Here is an 18,420-nt window from a genome sequence, read left to right on the forward strand (position 1 = left end):
AACCAGGCCATAATATTCCATGACTCCACCATTTTCATAAAAAAAATTCTATTAGCTCCCATGTCATGGCCCCATGGTTTACTGAAACTCAATTACAATGAACTATTTTATAAAAATGTCTCATTTTAACAAGCAGATCTTTCTTATTCTCAGTAAACAGCAATTTTTATTTTTTGAACACTGCCATTTTAATTCTCTGGTACTGCTAAATTTTTATATGGTGTTAGCATATCAAATAAATTGTTATAGAATGAGCATCCAAAAATGTCATATTTCCTGAGTAACTCAATAAATTGAGTTTTTAAAAACTAATAAATCATCAGTTTAAAAGAGGCTTCCAATATAAGGTAAATATATGGAAATTGCAAGCCTTTTTTCTTTTCTTTTTTGGACTCATCCTAAAAGCAAGAGATTGGTCATAAGTATTTTGATTATTACACAGAGAATTATATTTATATTTCAGTTTATTTTATTCAGCCACATCTTAGTGCTTTGCCAATCTGATTGGAGGGCTGTGAAGAGCATCCAACTATGAAAGCCCTTTACAACAGGGTACCAGTCCACCCAGAAAGGTGCCAGTTACTGTCACAGCAAGCCTGACGTGAGCATCACTTACCCAGGTCACATGGACCAAACTCCAGGGAGGATACTGGCTGAAAGATCTCTCTTCCAATTTGACAACAGCAAAGTTATGCAACACAGGCGAGTTTTAAATACATCCAAATTATACACAACAATTAAATTATATACAGATTGATACAAATATTCAACCTCCAACCAAATGAAAAAATATTAATTCATTGATGTGCAACTCAGGGGCAGAGAGACGGCCAAATGTGAGTAAGTGAGATGTGGGTCCACACAGGGTCTACCCTCTCCACTCTCTTCTATTTGTTTTATATATTGTCTCCCCTCAAACTTCCTTGCCCATCCTCACTCTCACCTTATAACCTTATACCCTTCCTCAGTGATAAAATGTAATAAATCAAAAAATTTCTACAAACTGACACAAATGCATCTACCCACTTACATGCTCACATGTACGCTGTGCTGTTCTTCCTACATAAAGGATTTATGCCCCCAACACTCTTACCTTGCCTCCATAAGCCCTGGATCCCACCCCGAGAGCCCATCATTTCTGCAGTCCGTCCCTCCTTTCTCCTACATAATCAATCATTTCCCTTTGTGTTGGATTCCTATCAGCACACACGATGCCATTAATCCTCCATTCTTTAAAATACACAGACACCCCTGTTTCCTTCTCTGGCTACCTCCCCACTTCTCTGCTCTACATTATAGCAAGATTTCCCAAAAAAAAATTTTTTTGATAACTCTACAGGGCATCCCAAAGTTCTACATTTTCACATAAGGAAAATGGGGAATTGTAACTAACGGTACCTTTATTTATAAAATATTTACTACAAAATTTTACAAAACATTTATATAAAATATTTCTCTGTGTGTTTATATAAATATGAAAATATTTAAAATATAAAATACAATACGGCTTGTTAAATATTCTATGTATGGCGACCTTTGAGACACTGTGTTCCTATTTTCTCACTAACATCTCATTCTCTTGAAACTCGCCACATTGGGCTTTTACTCCTACCCAACAAAAATACCTTGTGGTCATCAATGATGCCACAGCACTAAATCTAAGGCTGCTGCTTGGTCCTTACCTTTCTTAACCTGCGTACAGGATTTGACTCAATCAATCATTCCCTCCTCCCAGGAAGCACTTTCTTACCCTGTACCCACAATATCACACTCCCTTAGTCTCCTTCCTGTCTCAGTAAATCCTTCATGGTCTCCTTTGCTGGTTTATCCTCTTTCCCTTCATCTTTAATGGCAGTGCTTGGTCATCAGTGAGTTTTCCTCAAAGATCAATCAAGTCTTCAAATAATAGTTGTATCTTTCCAAACCATTCAAGCTAGGACTCAAATGTCTGAAACTTGCAGTTGTTTTTGAGGGCATGTCATTGTTCTGTTCACATTTGCAAAGACACACCCAGTAGCACTACTAATAACCTAATGACTGCACCAATTCTTTGAGGCAGAAAACAGTCCGGTCATTCCATACTTTTGCCAAATCCAGTCAGCTGTCCACATTCACAGGCTCCACGTCTTTGGATTCAATCAACCACAGATGGTAGGCAATAAAATTAAAAAATAAAATGAAATAAAATGGAAATATAACGCAAATTTAAAACACTATAACAACTATTTATATGGCATTTGCATGTGTTAGGTAATACAAGTAATCTCGAAATGTTTTCAAGTATATGGGAGGATATGTGTAAGTTGTATGGAAATACTATTCCACTTTATATGAGGGACTTGAGTATCTGAGGATTTTGTATTAGCCGGGTGGAGGCGTCCTGGAACCAATCCCCTGTGGATACTGAGAGATAACTGTTTTCTAGTACCTAATTCTATTGTAGCAATTATCATGTTAACTTATTACTTCTCTCTCCTGGATCAGGGAGGCCTACAGGCCTGTTCATTGTTGTATCAACCAATACTCAGCATAGTAAGTGGTACAAATTAACAGCTACCAATAAAAGAGCTACAAATAAAATTTGTAGGGAGCATGTAGAACAAATAGAAACAAATATAGAGAAGTCCTATCAGCACTCCATTATCACTAGACACCATTAGTATTTTATTTTAAGGCAACATTGACATTCCCTGAGACATAACATTTACCAAGATTCTTCAGAAAATTAAGTAACTTTTAATATTTTTGGAAATACAGTATATTCGTTAGTATAGAAATAAAGTAAAAAATGTCTAGTCTTAGAAAAATCACCAAGACTTTGAGTCTTCATTGAACGATGGTTTTAGAAGGTCTCCATCGACCAGAGTCCTACTCTAAGGAAACAATGGATGGTAAGGGTGCTGATTACAAGGTACATTAAATATATCAGAATTAATCAGATAAAGACTCTTCTGGTTATTACGTCTCGAAGTCTTTTAAAATAGTGAGTGGATACAAATCCAAAAAAATAAATTGAAGAATACTTGAAAGACACAAAAGAGGTTTATCTGGCTTATTTTGAAGACTGGAAAACTTTCCCTCATTTTGAGCAAACATTAGTAGATTGAACAGGTCAATAATGGGTACCTAGAGTAACTGAGACACTTGAAAACATGAGCAGTTGGTTCTGGCTGATAAATTAGACAGCTGCTCTGAATTACATTTCACGCTGTTTTCACAAACAGCCAATTTCCTGCTGCCAGCACTAAAGTTACCTGAAACCACACACAGCTAACTTCATCACCTTTTCTTTATCTTTCAACAGAGATGATCGGATTACTTGCTTACAGTTAGTTTTGGACTTATATACATGTATTCTCCCTCTTCAAAATAACTAATGGCTATGTATTAGCTTCATATTTATCACAAAATTATATTATAAAAAATCATTATAATGGGGGGGTTGAAAAATGTTGTTATTCTTTTTGCCAAATTTTCCTAAACTAATATATTCTTCATTTCTCACATTTTCACAGGTTATAATATATTTCTAAGTTCAGGGAAGAAAAAAATTACCAAGGTGCACCAACCTTTGATAGCAAAACCATATTTATTATTTTTACCTCCAACCTCTACCAATCAGCATTATGCAAATTGCAACATAAATGAATGCAACATAGAACCACAATTCTACTAAAAATTTAAAGAAAAATACTTTAAACTTCATTTTTTAAAAACAAAATTACTCCATTTTACTTAAGAAAAAGGAAATATTTCTAAAGTAATTCCAAAGTCATACACATTTATAAATATCAGTATCATATTCCTAAATTATTATAACATCATCAAAATGAAGAAATAGGTAACTACCTAGATTCTATTTCCTCAAGAAATTGAGCAAGTTCATGCTTCTGAAATTGTGAACAGCCAATTAAAGTCATGCAAGCCTCTTTTTTCTAAGTGATACTTCATAGCAATGGAAATTCTGACTATAAAAGAAAAATGGTTAAGCTAGCATTTACCCTTGTGGTTATGACATTCTATTAAAATAATTTAACCTCCTGCAATTTAAGTTTCATTTCTGTGTTCCTTAGTTAAGTGTGTAACAAAATGCAAAATAGATTCCACATAAATATATATAAATATTCACTGGAGGGCTCTAAATAAAAATATTTTACAGCAAAATTTACTCATTCCTCTATACGTAGCCTGTACCAGAAAAGTACTTACTTTTTTCCCCTTGCATATTACCATAAGTTAAGACTACTTTGAATCCTAAAATCTCTGAAAATCCTCAGCCCTACATGAAACTTCTATTCAGTCTTTTCCTTTAATAATACATCTCTGAATACAATATCAGAGCCTGTGATAGCTTTTCTTAGTATTGTATTTCAAAGATTTTGTCACTTTTCACATTCTTTTACTATTCTTCAAAAGGCTTATTCAAAGATTCAGTGATAAATGCCAAGATAGTCTGCTGTGTCTGCAATTACATTAAATGAAATACCCACTACTTTTCTACCAAAAAAATACCTTCTACAACATGTTGGCTATTTGTTACTTATTATCCAGTCCTAGAAGAAGCCTCGAATGACCTATGATCAGTCCACCACGACTGAATTCTTTAGTCAACTATTACTCCCTAAAATGCACATTATAATTCTTCTCTCTTTCCTTGCCCTTTTATCAGAGAAAAAGTCAGATTTCTTCATCCACAGCCAAGGTCTCCAAGGTCTCTAATTGCCTGGACCAGCTATGTGCTGCTCTAGACAGTGCACACTGCTTGTCCTCAACCTTTGACCCACACTGCAAGGCAAGCCAGTGTCATGAGCTCCTTACTTAAAAATCAATATATATTTAGGTTGGGCGCCCCTGTAGCTCAGTGTTTAGGGCACCAGGCCACATGCTCTGGGGCTGGTGGCTTCAAACACAGCCCAGGCCAACTAAACAAAACAAACAACAACAACAACAACAACAAATAGCCGGGCATTGTGGTGGGCACCTGTACTCGCAGCTGCTAAGGAGGCTGGGGCAAGAGAATCAAGAGACTCACTTAAGCCCTAGAGCAGGGGTCCTCAAACTGTGGCCCGTGGGCCACATGAGGTGGTGATTGTATTTGTTCCCATTTTGTTATTTTACTTCAAAATAAGATATGTGCAGTGTGCATAGGAATTTGTTCATAGTTTTGTTGTTTTTTTTTTTTAAACTATAGTCTGGCCCTCCAATGGTCTGAGGGACAGTGAATTGGCCCCCTGTTTAAAAAGTTTGAGGACGCCTGCCTAGAGTCTGAGATTGCTGTGCGCTATGACGCAACTGCACTCTACCAAGGGGGACAGAAGTGAAACTCTGCCTCAATTAAAAAAAAAAATCAATATAATTAATCAAACAAGTCATCCAATTCAACTCTATGATTTTTCCCAAGAAGCAGCTGTGAACACTATGCTTAAATATCTCATGGACAATTAGCCGGCCAGGCACAATAGCACATGCTTATAATCCCAGCACTTTGACAGGCCAAGGCATCAGGACTGCTTGTGGCCAGGAGTTCAAGCAACTCAACTGGACCCTGCCTCTACAAAAAATTAAAAAATTAGCTGTGACACTGGTGGATGCCTATAGTCCCAGCTACTTGGGAGGCTGAGGCAGGCAGAAGAATCACCTGAGCCCAAGTATTTGAGGTTACAGTGAGCTATGATCACCCCACTGCTCTCTAGCATGGGAAACAGAGTAAGATTTTGTCTCTTAAAAAAAAAAGAAAAGATTAGTCATCAAAATTATTAAAAGGCAAAGCAACAACAAAAGAGTATCCTTTCCACAAAGACAATGATGCGCAGACAAAAATCTCAAGAAGAGAAGTGCCAAATCTGATTAAGATGACCATTTCAATCTGAAACTGTTATAACATCTAGAGAATGATTAAAAATTAAGTCAAAATAAGGCAGAATAGAATTGTAGCTATCTGATCACTGATAAACTAAATCAATAAATGCTACCTTTAAATAGTGTTCACATCCCAAGATTGTTATTTCTCTTTATAGCAAAGAAATCTCGTACACTCAAGAGCAGATCATAGCATTATCAAAATAGCCTTATATGTAGGCACATCGGAGACAAAAACGTCAAGGGAATCTGAAGGATATATTTTTGTAAAAAATACTCCTCTACCATTCCTTTGGACAGCAGAAAACTGCCAGAGACAGAAAACTACAAGACCTTTAATTTAGGAGTAACTTAGTCTATTTGGTCATCGCTTAGACACTTCACCATTTCTGTGAAGAGTACATGGACATTCAACAGCATAGCATTCAGCTCTGCAGGAATTCACATTTTGAAACATTATACATTTTTAAAAACCAACTGGATGCATGGTAATTTTCGATCAAAATACGATAAATGTTAAAACCTGGGTATGTGGAAACTATCAGATCAGCTGCCTAGATTTCAGGTTTGTAATACACCTGAAATTACTAGAGGAGGACAGTAATGGTTACAGCTACAAGAATTATTTGCATCATACTACCACTAGTTTGACAGTGCTGCCATTAAAAAAAGAGAACAATTACTTTTCCACCTTCAGTGAAAATTTAGCCTGCTATCACTACGTGGGATTCTGACATTATGGGAAAGAAGAACACTTTTTCTGAAAATTAGTCCTTATTTTAAAAGCTTAAGTTAAGATACTGAATAAAGATAAAATACAGTAATTTTCCCAGAAAAAAATGTCAGTGTAGTCCGAGCTTTTTCAAGAACACTCAGATTTCACTTTCACATAGTAATTAGCTTTCACAATTGAAAGTTACAACTGCTAACGCACAATAAGTGAAAGAAAAAATATATTATAATGCACCCTATGATCTATTGGGTTAAGTGGAGATTTAATACATAAACCGCGAAGACGAAAAATGACTGGGGATACAGAACACAGACCATCGATATGGTTGAGAACCCACACATGTAGAAGGTTACCACTTCTGCTGCTGAGCTTCCAAGCCAAGAGGCTTCCCCCACTGCCTCCCAACCTACCAGTCCGGCTTCCAGAGTTTCCGTCTCACACTTCCTGCCAAGATCCCATTAGGAGAAGTATTAAGATGTTCTGTATTATATGCATTAAGTGGGCTTTTATGGACTTATTGAGAAAGGTCTCAACCAGTATTGCAACTTCATTTCCGTGAGAAAAGACATTCTGAGTTTAAAGCCAGAAAGAAAACATAGACTTTGGGTAAAGTTGTTCATAGATATTTAGACTCATTGTTAATTACAGCTGATCAGCACAGCTAATACATTTCTTTCACTGGGGTAAATCTCACACTCTCCAGAATGGCAGAATCGCAGAATGAAGCGTTTAGCACAATTCACCCTTTATTGATGACTTTATGGTAACTGGCTTGAGATTGGGTTTTCATGTTTTCAAACACTGTCTAGTTTTGTCAAAATCAGAGAGAGTATATTGGAATCAAACTTACTGACAGAACTCTGTATTTCAAAAACCTGTATATTCAAAGCATCAGTGATGAGGTAGGGCTAAAACAGAGCAGATGGTGATTTAGACAAAGGACCAATTTATATTATAAGTGACTTTGGGGAGGTGCTATGTATTCATTCCATTTTAGTACTGTTTTGAAGACTTCTTTATTTCCCTTTATTTATTTTTCAGTAGACACATCCTGAAAGACCCAGAGATGATTGAAAGGGAGTTTGAAGCAAAAGGGAGGGGAAGTAAAAAAAAAAAAAAAAAATTGTAAAAACTGAAAAGAAAGAAAAGGTAGGGAAAGGGAAGGAATGATTATTCAATCATTTTTGTATTAACACTGCCTTCTATAACATATTACTAACATGCCACCAGAAGTTGCAGGTCCAGTTTCAAGTGGCATCACTAAACCAACCAGGTAACTTCTATAACTTTTCTGAGATTCCATTTTGTCCTTTAGATTTTGAATGGACTCTTCATCAGACCTAACTTTGATCAGACCAAACCAGCAATTAATCCTTACCAGACTCATAAATTCTGTTACCTGGAAAATCCTCCTAAGTGTTTTTGGTAGTCAAAGTACTAAAATATAGTAATGAATATATTTACACTTTAATTACATTTAAACATTTGTTTTCTTTAATAGACTATTTGACATACTGTACTATAAACTGTAATATTCACTGAATTTTTTCAATAACCGTCTATGTAAAATTTGCCAAGATGCCATCTAATGCAGTTATTTTTTAAGTTGACTAGACCAGTGTTTTTCAAACTTTTTTATATCACAGCACACTTGAACCTGTTTGGCTAAACTTCTAGAGCACACTGGTTGAAAATCACTGGACTACCACTTTGCACACAGACATTCTTTGAGTTATGACTCACATACGGAAATGTGAATCTGAGCAAATATAACTAGTATTATTTTAAAACTCTTTTAAATACGCAATCACTGTCTTCTTACAATAACTTTCCCATTCAAATACATTTCTGTTAAGTCTAAAATCTTATCATAGTGTTATCTTCACTAAATCATTTCCAATTTACCCCCATTCCACGATAATCTTAATTCATTCCTCATTTCCAGTAACCACTATGTACTAAACTAGAAGCTCTATTAAAGATATGAAATCTCTTGGGTGCCCAGGTTTTCTCTTGGCCAGGCTTCCTTTGTTCCTTTCTTTAATATACCTATCCAAGCTGGGTGCCAAGGCTCATGCCTACAATCCCAGATCTTTAAGAGGTCAAGGCAGGAGAATCACATGAGATTGGGAGTTCAAGACTAACCAGGGCAGCACAGTTAGACCTCCATGTCTACAAAAAATAAATGTCTTTACATATGGCTTTACATATGAGGAAAAGTATATTTCCTCAAAATATAGCCCTTAATTACTACAGAAGAGTAATTTATTCACCGTAAGTGAAAGCATTGTGCTGTTAATGTGCTACAAGAATATTGGAGCATTCTACTGAAACAATCTTTAAAATATGAAAAGACAGGTTACCTAGTAATTTTAAGACAATTGGAATCAGGTTGCAAATACATAATGTACTATTCTCATATTTATTATTACCTAACTTTTTGCATGCATATCAAAAGGAATTTTTAAAAATTCTTATACATTAAACAGTGTTTTAAAATGCATGTGTAATAAATACGATTAAGAAGTATGAAAGTAAGTATTGTATTATAGTACTGCCAAACCTCTCTGGCAAGATAAGCGACCAAAAGTGTCCAAAATGTTTCTGTGCAACCCACACAGACGTCAAAAAAGTCCAGGAGTTAAAAAAATACATATTCAATTTCCTCAAAATATAGCCTTAATGCTTTCATTTGCTACCCACTTTCCCTATTTTCCTTCATTTACTCCTATTTTTAACAATTCTAACAACTATTTGGCATGTCAAACAATAGCCCATCAAAAGCAACTTTGGAAACAGCACGTTGACTAGATGCTAGAAGGCTGAAGACAAAAAGAAACACACACAACATCTGTGCTCTTTAGTGATTCTGTCTCCCACAGGGATATGGGCTAGCAATCTTGAAACTACTTTATATGTATGCTAAGTATGAACAGGAAATATATCATAGGTAATAAGAACCAGGTTTCTCACTGTCAGAGAAATTACAAATAAGAAATTTGAGCAAGCTGGAATGAACTCTGTGTATTGGACTGTAATACAAGTATGAAATCATAGCTTTTTAATATATATACACATAGATCTTTACATATGTGTTAGTATCCGTCTCTTCCTGAGTGTCCACACTATGTCATTATGTCATTATGTCATAGTGTCAAAATAAAAAATTTAAGAATATGGTTGCAATTTTAAAAGGAGTAAAATACTTAACAACAGCAAAATACACTGTACACAACACAAAATGAAGCACCCATGGGCGGCCCCTGTGGCTCAAGGGAGTGGGGCGCCGCCCCCATATGCCAGAGGTGGTGGGTTCAAGCCCAGCCCCAGCCAAAAACTGCAAAAAAAAAAATGAAGCACCCACTTCACAAAACTAATAGCATGAAATTAAAGGCTGGGTGTAGTGGTTCAAACCTATAATCCGAGCACTCTGGGAAGCTGAAGTGGGAGGATTGCTTGAGTTCGAGACCAGCCTGAATAAAAGTGAGACCCCGTCTCTACTAAAAATAGAAAAATGAGCTGCGTGTGGTAGGTGCCTATAGTCCCAGCTACTTGGGAGGCTGAAACAGGAGGATGGCTTGAGCCCAGGAGTTTGAGGTTGCTGTGAGCTGGGCTGAGACCACAGCACTCTAGTCAGGGGGACAGAGGAAGATTATCTCAAAAAAAAAAAGAAAAAAAAAAAAAGGAAAGAAAAAGGAAGGGAAACTATATACAATGTGTTCATAAGGCTGTAAACCACAGTGTTACATTGATGGTACTCAAAATGTACTCCTGATATCAAGCACTTGTACAACCAGACCCGAGTGTGGGCCTGTGACTGCTTTGACCAATGCAACATTAGCTGTAGAAGGCTGGTAAGCGCTTCCACATAGGGATTACTTTCCTGCTATGCACCTTCTTGGAGCCCTTAGTCAAGAGGTCTAAGGTCCAAGCCCCAGGCTGGAGAGGCCACAGGGAAGGAGGCCAGGCCTGTTCCCAGCATACCAAATAAGACACTTTACCTGTGAGTGAAGAAGCCGTCTCAGACATTCCAACCTTACCATGTAGCAACTGGAGCAAAAGAATGACCCACCTGATCAGTTCAGATTGCAGAATCATGAGGAAAAAATAAACCATTATTGATGGATGAAGTACACAATACATAAAACAGAGAGTTATCCATTAAAGTTTTAAACGTGGGAGATATTCTGCTTTATAAGCAAAAGACACTTCTGGAAACATGGCAAACTAAGCTTATATAGAACCCTTTTACCATAAACCCCTCAAAATGATGAATAAAATAGACTAAACAAATAGTACTGCTCCCTAAAAACATAGCTGCACTCACACGAGAGGGAAATTCCCATGTTGACGTGCAGCTGGGGAGAGGGGTTGCCAGGAAGAAACCAAAGGCCAGAAAAGCAAGTTTGTGAGCAGATGCCACCGAGGCTAGGGGCAAGACGGGGAGTGGAGGGAGTCTAGCCAAAGGCTGGACCTTATTAGTTAGGGTTTTGACACCAATATAAGGATGTTACACAGAGGGTAGGGATATGAATTTGAGGACCCTGGCAATTCAATTTAAATGGTCTGCCTTATTCTCCACATACATCCTGCAGGACACTTGGCACAGAACATGCAGAGATGAACGTGAACTCAGGTCAGCGCCCTCCAGGAGCACAGACATGGTACAGATCAACTACAGCACCACTCAGGAAGCCATAGCTGCCTGTGATCTTCACCCTACTTCTGTTTGCTCAACTCCCCTGCTTCTCCTCAAGTTTAGAACTAGGCAATCCTTTCTCTCAGACATAGAGAGCAAGCTTAGAGATACCAAAAAGAAAACAAAAAACCCCTATAATCATAAGGATAACAACTAAAATTACATTCTAAACCACTGCAATTACATTCTAGCTCTTTATGACATATATTAATTACTGCCTTGCCGAGTCAACCCACATACTTATTGTCAAATAATTTTTTATAAAAATGACCAGGTACACACTTACATATGAATTTCAGATAAATGAATAAATAAATATACATACGTCCCACATACTATCTGCTAAATATTACTACTTGCTAAATCTAACACTACCTCATGGTAATATAGGGTCTCTCCCTAGGGTGGGAAAAAAAAAAACAAAGATTTTTCCGTCTTGCTGCTCTCACTTTACATGAGCATTTGCCGAACAACCGTTAACGTGCCTGTGACTGGCAAAGCTTTGGGAGCACGCTACTGCCACTTCTATAAGCTTTCACAATAATCAAACCCCCAATCGTCCTAAAATAATGCCTGGCCGATGACAGCAACATAATGAACAAAAAACTATTGCATCAGGAAGGTTCCATACAGACCAAGCAGCTTAGATAAGAAGGATTTTTTTTTAAAAATCAAAGTAGATTATAAGTTGGAACAAAGACAGCATCAGAGAAACCAATCAATAAGTAATAAGGCTTCAGTCACTGCTGAGATTCAGATGCAGTACTCTTAATAATTCTACAACTCCTGTTCTTTCTTGAACAGGCAGAAAGCAAAGAGCAAGATAACCCTCCAGATCCAGAGAAACCACATTCCTAGGAGTACAGCAAAAAGGCCTTCAAGAAAAAGCAGGAGTTGAGTCACTGCGCCTGAGACCAGAGATGGCAAGAATATTCTGGAAACATCTACTAAGACTGCAGCACTCAGATCCTCACTGTAAGCAAGAACACAGACCTTGTACTGTGGGTTAGCATTCTTGGAAGTCATCTGTGGCCAACTTTTTCCAATCTCCACAACATCCATTTTCTCCCCTGTCAGAACAACTTCCATTCATTTTGATAGTAGTGTGCCCTCCTCCCAGTCCCGGGAGATGAACAGTTACTGGTCTAGGCCAGACATGAGAAAATGATTCCACGTGATTGGTCTCTAAGAGTAACCAAATAACCAAATAAAACAAAACTCAATTGCTTTCTGGACAAGCTTTTCTTTTCTGACATAACAGGATAAACCAGGCTATTGTGACACTTTTATATATCCCTCTGTACTTTTCTTCCTGCTCAGAACGTGTCCATGTTGCCTAAAAATACAATACATCTTGCCTATATGAGGCCGAGAGCCAACCCTGAAAGATGGCAGGGCACAGGAACAGACCCACATCCCTCCCAACAGTACTCAGCAGCTGCTCCAGCCCTCAGCCACCTGCCTACACACTTCAAGAAAATTAAACTCCTAATGGTTCTACTTACTGAGATGAGTTTTTCTATGGTACCCAAATGCATTCCTAACAGATGTACCACTTCCCAGCTAAGGACAGTGGGGGTCTCACTGACCAGGAGGAGAATGAATTTAATGTGGTCTCAGAGGGAAGAGATGTAGAGGTTAGAAAAAAAGGTCTTCAAAGAGAAATAAAACTGGCCCGGTGAATGGCTAATGTCCACAATCCTAGCACTTTGGGAGCCCATGGCAAAAAGGTCACTTGAACCCAGAAATTTGAGACCAGACTGGGTAATAGAAAGACTCTGTCTCTACAAAAAACATTTTTTTTTTTTTAACTTAGCTCGGTATGGTGGCACATGGTCTATAGTCCAGCTACTTAAAAAGCTGAGGCAACAGAATCACCTGATCCCAGGAGTTTGAGGTTGCTGTGAGCTATGGTGATGCTACTGCATTCTAGCCCTGGCAACACAGCAAGATCCTGTCCCAAAAAACAAACAAACAAAGTCAACAACCCTGTATCAGCCTCACTGCGCAGGCACATACAGAATCAATACTGCTTCGTATTACCATCAGGCTCTTCAGCCAGACCATGCAGGCCTAAATCTTGGTTCTACCCCCCTAGACATGGGACCTAGAACAAGATAATAAACAAGGTGATACATAAAAACACTTAGAGTAGCTCCCTGTACTCAGGTCTCAGTAAATAGTGGTAATCAACGTTATTATCCAACATTAATATATGAAAATGAGTAATAGTTTATGCAGTTCAAACGGGACTCAAATTGTGAAGTCCAAGCAAACAGAAAATCCCTCACAGAACTCAACCATCTCTACAGGGCTCTGGTCTCACCTGACAGTGTTTCTGTGTCTACTAATCGCTACATCAGCAGCTCTAACTCTCAGATGACATAAAAATGATTCTATTTCACAACAAGAAGATTGACTAAACGTAAGCCATTTACACTTGCAAAAACAGTGGAAGGGCAAAAGCATAATGTCAAATTTTATCTCAAGCATTATTTTTACCTGGCAAGTGGAAGCAATAACTCATCTCTTAATAGAAAGGTTAAATCTATGATAGGTTTCACGTATACAACACTGCTGCACGCATAATCCTTTCACAGGTACCTATGTCACAGTCCAATGCACACGTCAGCAGGATCTCTGTTTCTATGAACGTTGTTGAGTATGATCTGGTCTGCACATGGGTTCCCTTCACTTGTGGGTTTTTTAATCAACAAGCATTGTTGCAGGAATATTCTAACAGAACCCCTGAAACAGGTAACACTAATTCAAGTGAGTCGATGATAGGCAAGAGAGAACTTTCAGAAACCAATGTTCCCATGATAATAGCAATTTGGATCAGGAAAGAAATAGCAGAAATTAAAAAAAAAAAAATAAACTGTTCTGTAGTTCTAAACAAAATCGTAAAAGTTTCCACCAGGCTTCCCATACCCACACTACTCTGGTTTAAAAACTGCTTTGAGCCTTCGGCACTGGACACCTGCAAATCCCCACTTGCACGTCACTGTCCCCAGCCCTACCTATCCCTGGTGCTCTTCTACCACTGTCCCAAGCCTTTTAATTCTATCCCCGTCAGCTACTTTTATTTTCCATTCCTTGGATACCTCATTAATCCCATCCTATTTCCAAATTTTACTTATAATTTTAAAAGTCTAAACTCTGAAAGAAAAAAACATATTTCCAGCACTCACTGGTTGGAGAAAAAAACTTATTTCTACAGTTAGAAGTTAATACTTAGCACATGGAGCTCCAGCATAAGTAAAGTGAAATGATAAAACTGTATCACTGTTGCCTCAATGTAAAGTTAGTGACTACCATATCCATTCACATTGTTTTAGAGAACAGGTGAGGAAATATAAATACAAATACATATGATCCTGGAGGTTCATTTAAATTCCTCCCTTTCCCCCATTTCTGGTATAATAGGCACTCAATGCTAGCCCAATGAAATAAATGTTACGCAGCCTAAAATATGTTTCCTCCATGTATGGATGAAACAGTAATTACAAGTACTGACAATTATTTTGATAGGCTGGGCACAGCGGTGCACACCTGTAATCCTACCATTCTGGGAGCCTGAGGCGGGTTCAAAACCACCATGAACAAGAAAGAGCAAGACCTTATCTCTAAAAACTAGCTGGGCGGGCGCGGTACCCGTGCTCAGTGGTTAGGGCACCGGACACATACACTGGGGCTGGTGGGATGGAACCCAGTTTGGGCCTGCTAAACAACAATGACAACAACAACAACATAGCCGGGCGTTGTGGCGGGTGCCTGTAGTCACAGCTACTTGGGAGGCTGAGGCAAGAGAATCAATTAAGCCCAAGAGTTTGAGGTTGCTGTAAGCTGTAACGCCAGGGCATTCTACCGAGTGCAACATAGTGAGACTCTGTCTCAAAAAAAAAAAAACTCGCTGGGTATCGTGGTGGACACCTGCGGTCCGAGCTAGTTGGGAGGCCAAAGCAAGAGGATCGCTTGAGCCCAAAACTTAGAGGTTGTGTGAGCTATAATGCCATAGCACTCTACCAGGGGCAAAAAAGTGAGACTCTACCTCATAAAATATATATATTTGTAAAGAGGTGATTTTAATACCATTTTTAGATGGCTTTGGGGTATTGTATTATCTGACTTAATAGTAAATACTTTTGGCACCAGAGTCACCAAAAAAAGGTCAGAAAAAGCTTTGTTGACTTCAAACTTCAGAACTCCTTTGACTACTGTTCCCCAAAATTAAAATCATGGGTTAATTCAAAAGAATGGTATCAGCCAGAGAAAAAAAATGTAACAGTATAACTACTTTGACTTTAAACTGCATCTGGAAGAAAGTATTCTGTCACCGATGTCTCATTTGTAAAGGATGTCTCATTTGTAAAGGAATACTCATGAATTGAAATGCCTAAAAGCGCATAACTTGCAGATCATTTCTCCAGTTAACATTTTCCCAGAACTACTTGATTTTAATATCCAAACATTATAGCGTATATACAGTATCACATAATATAATAATTTTTGGCCAATAATTACATAGGAAAATTTTAGATTTACTTCCCTAAAACTCAATACAAAACCAATGCAAAAATGTCTAAGAAAAGCCTGAAGTTATACCCTAACCAATTACATTGAAAGAATATCAGAATTACATGCAGAGATTTTTTTTTTTTTTTGCTGTTTTTGGCCGGGGCTGGGTTTGAACCCGTCACCTCCGGCATATGGGGCCAGTGCCCTACTCCTTTGAGTCACAGGCGCTGCCCTACCTGCAGAGATTTTTAAAAGCACAACAAGGGCCAACAAAAAGGACATTCACCTCAGATGTTGCTGGAGCAGAGAAAGGTACTGTCACACTCAGGTGAGCCATCCTCCTTGCCACTGTGTAAATAACCTGACTGTATTATCACACTATGCATTTCCATAGATAATAATAAAGCTTAAAAAAAAAAAAGCAAGAAACAAAAACACATTGAGTACTGCAGGCTTAAAAGAAGTTCTAGGTAATGCTAAACATTATTAAACATGATGAAGGCATTTTTTGTTTTGTTTGTTTTAATTCTGTTTAGAAGTCACTCTGTATGTCTCTTGGGTCATGTCTTAAATTTTAATAAGCATAAGGTTCACCTGAGGATCTTTTCCTTTTTTTTTTTTGAGACAGAGTCTCAAGCTGTCGCCCTGGGTGAGTAACAGTCATAACTCACAGCAACCTCCAAATCTTGGGGTCAAGCGATCCTTATGATAAACATAATTTAAGTGTGCTATGGAGTTTTACTATAGGTTCAATGTGTTATGAGATAAGAAAGATTGAAAAACACTGACCTAGGTGCCACACCTGTGGCTCAAAGGGGTAGAACGCTAGCCCCATATGCCGGAGGTGGCGAATTCAAGCCTGGCCCTGGCCAAAAACTGAAAAAAAAAAAAAACTGACCTAGGTCAATGTCACTGGTCTGGATATCTCAATTTAAGTAGCAAGGTTTTAGAGCAGCATATAAAGAAATTTATATATGTAAACAAAGTATGCAACTGTTTTCCTGCTGGGTTTTCTTTTTCTTGTTTATTTGTTTGTTTGTTTAAATCCTAAAGCAATGACTCTTTCCTCTGATGATTTATCAAGATTTCCCTATTTAGGATTCTCGATGTCCTGCAATCTAGTTAATGCACAAACACACCTAATTTTTCTAGAAAACCACAGAAGACACCTAGTGTTACCGTATCAGATTGGCAGGTGGGGGGGGTGATCAAGCCATCACATATTAGGACCGTGAACATTAAAACCACACCCCACAGAAATAACCATTCTGTCTAATAATACTACAAGGTATCTATTTACAAGATTTTTTTTTTAAGATTTAAGATTTTAAACTCATTTTAGTGGTTTCTAAAAGAATATTGAATGCTAATATGGAAAGATAGGGGAGCTACAGAGACTAAATACCACTGAAGCACAGTAATTGATTCTCTAGATCATATGGAAAAGATGGCTTATAAAGTTAATGAGATATTACTCAAGTCAAGAGAAACAATTTTGCTGTTAACAATGAGGATGAACCAAAATTTCTGTCCTCAAATATACTATATCTAATTAAAAGTATAAGAAAAATTAAGGCAAAAGTGAAAATCAACTAAAGTGCAGGGAAAACTTAAACTATACTAAACACACAAGGGGAAATTATAGCACCAAATCCTAGATATAAATTAAAGGGAAGAAAAAGGAAAGATTCCAACAATGATGTGTCACACATCAAACGAAGTATAAACAGTCAAAGCAGGAACTTTCTCAGCTAACTGGGAGGGATACCTCAGTGGGTAGGAGAGTACAGTAAAAGCATTAACCCCTGAAACTCTAAAATCCACTAATTTGTCCCTTAGATTATTTTAGATAGCCCTTGATAACAGAAATGTAATAATCCTTGTGCAGCAGCTTCAGGCACAGATTTCTTTACCAGACCATAGTGATGAAAGTTTCTTAAAAACCAACCAAAAAAGAAAACAAACCTACCTTCAAGTTTTCTAAGTTTCCAGGCAGACATACTGCCTCAATTTAAATAAAAACAAAAGCTATGTTGACATTAGGAGAAATACACAATCAGGAAAGCCGGCTTTTAGTCCTACTTCTATCTCTAATGCCTGTTTCCAGGGCTTTCTTTGGGAAAGTCATTAAAGGTCATCTCAGAGTTACCAGGCAATGAGCTGCTTCTTGCTAATATTAATAAAAACAAAATGTTTGACAAACTACCACAGACTATATCTAGATCATGTATGTCTAAGGAAAACTTAACATTGGAATTGACATGTGCCAGAAATGTAAATTACACACTAGAGTCTGAAGATTTAGTACAAAAAAATTAAACCTAAAAAAAAAAAATCTATAGCATTAGCATTAATAATCACTTATACTAATTGTATCTCAAAATGATAACATTTTAGGTAAATTATGTTAAAAGAAAATATAAACCTGAAATTAAAAGGATTTTTTTAACCTTCTCAATAAGCTACTGGGAAATTTTAAATTATGTTACACAAGAAATTACATTTCCATTGTGTTGTGCTGGACAGCCTGCTACAGGCTGAAATCTTCCCAAGTAAATTTTATCAACCCTTTTTTACTTTCCTATAACATTTACTAGAGTGTGGCCCATAA

General features: G+C 37.4%; 1 protein-coding gene across 5 annotated transcripts in view; it reads right to left on the minus strand.

Annotated features, from left to right (window-relative positions):
• Positions 1 to 18,420, minus strand: part of TPK1 (thiamin pyrophosphokinase 1) — a 363,462-nt gene that overhangs the window by 334,146 nt on the left and 10,896 nt on the right. The window contains exon 1 of one of the 5 annotated variants that reach the window (XM_053609653.1): positions 17,779 to 17,870. The exons of the other annotated variants lie outside the window; for them this stretch is intronic. Coding sequence (XP_053465628.1) covers positions 17,779 to 17,809 — 31 coding nt within the window. The 5' untranslated portion in view covers positions 17,810 to 17,870. Of the gene's footprint in view, positions 1 to 17,778; positions 17,871 to 18,420 lie in introns of those variants that run through there. 5 annotated transcript variants of the gene reach the window in all.

This window comes from Nycticebus coucang, chromosome 11 (genome assembly GCF_027406575.1).
Source record: "Nycticebus coucang isolate mNycCou1 chromosome 11, mNycCou1.pri, whole genome shotgun sequence".
NCBI lineage: Eukaryota > Metazoa > Chordata > Mammalia > Primates > Lorisidae > Nycticebus > Nycticebus coucang.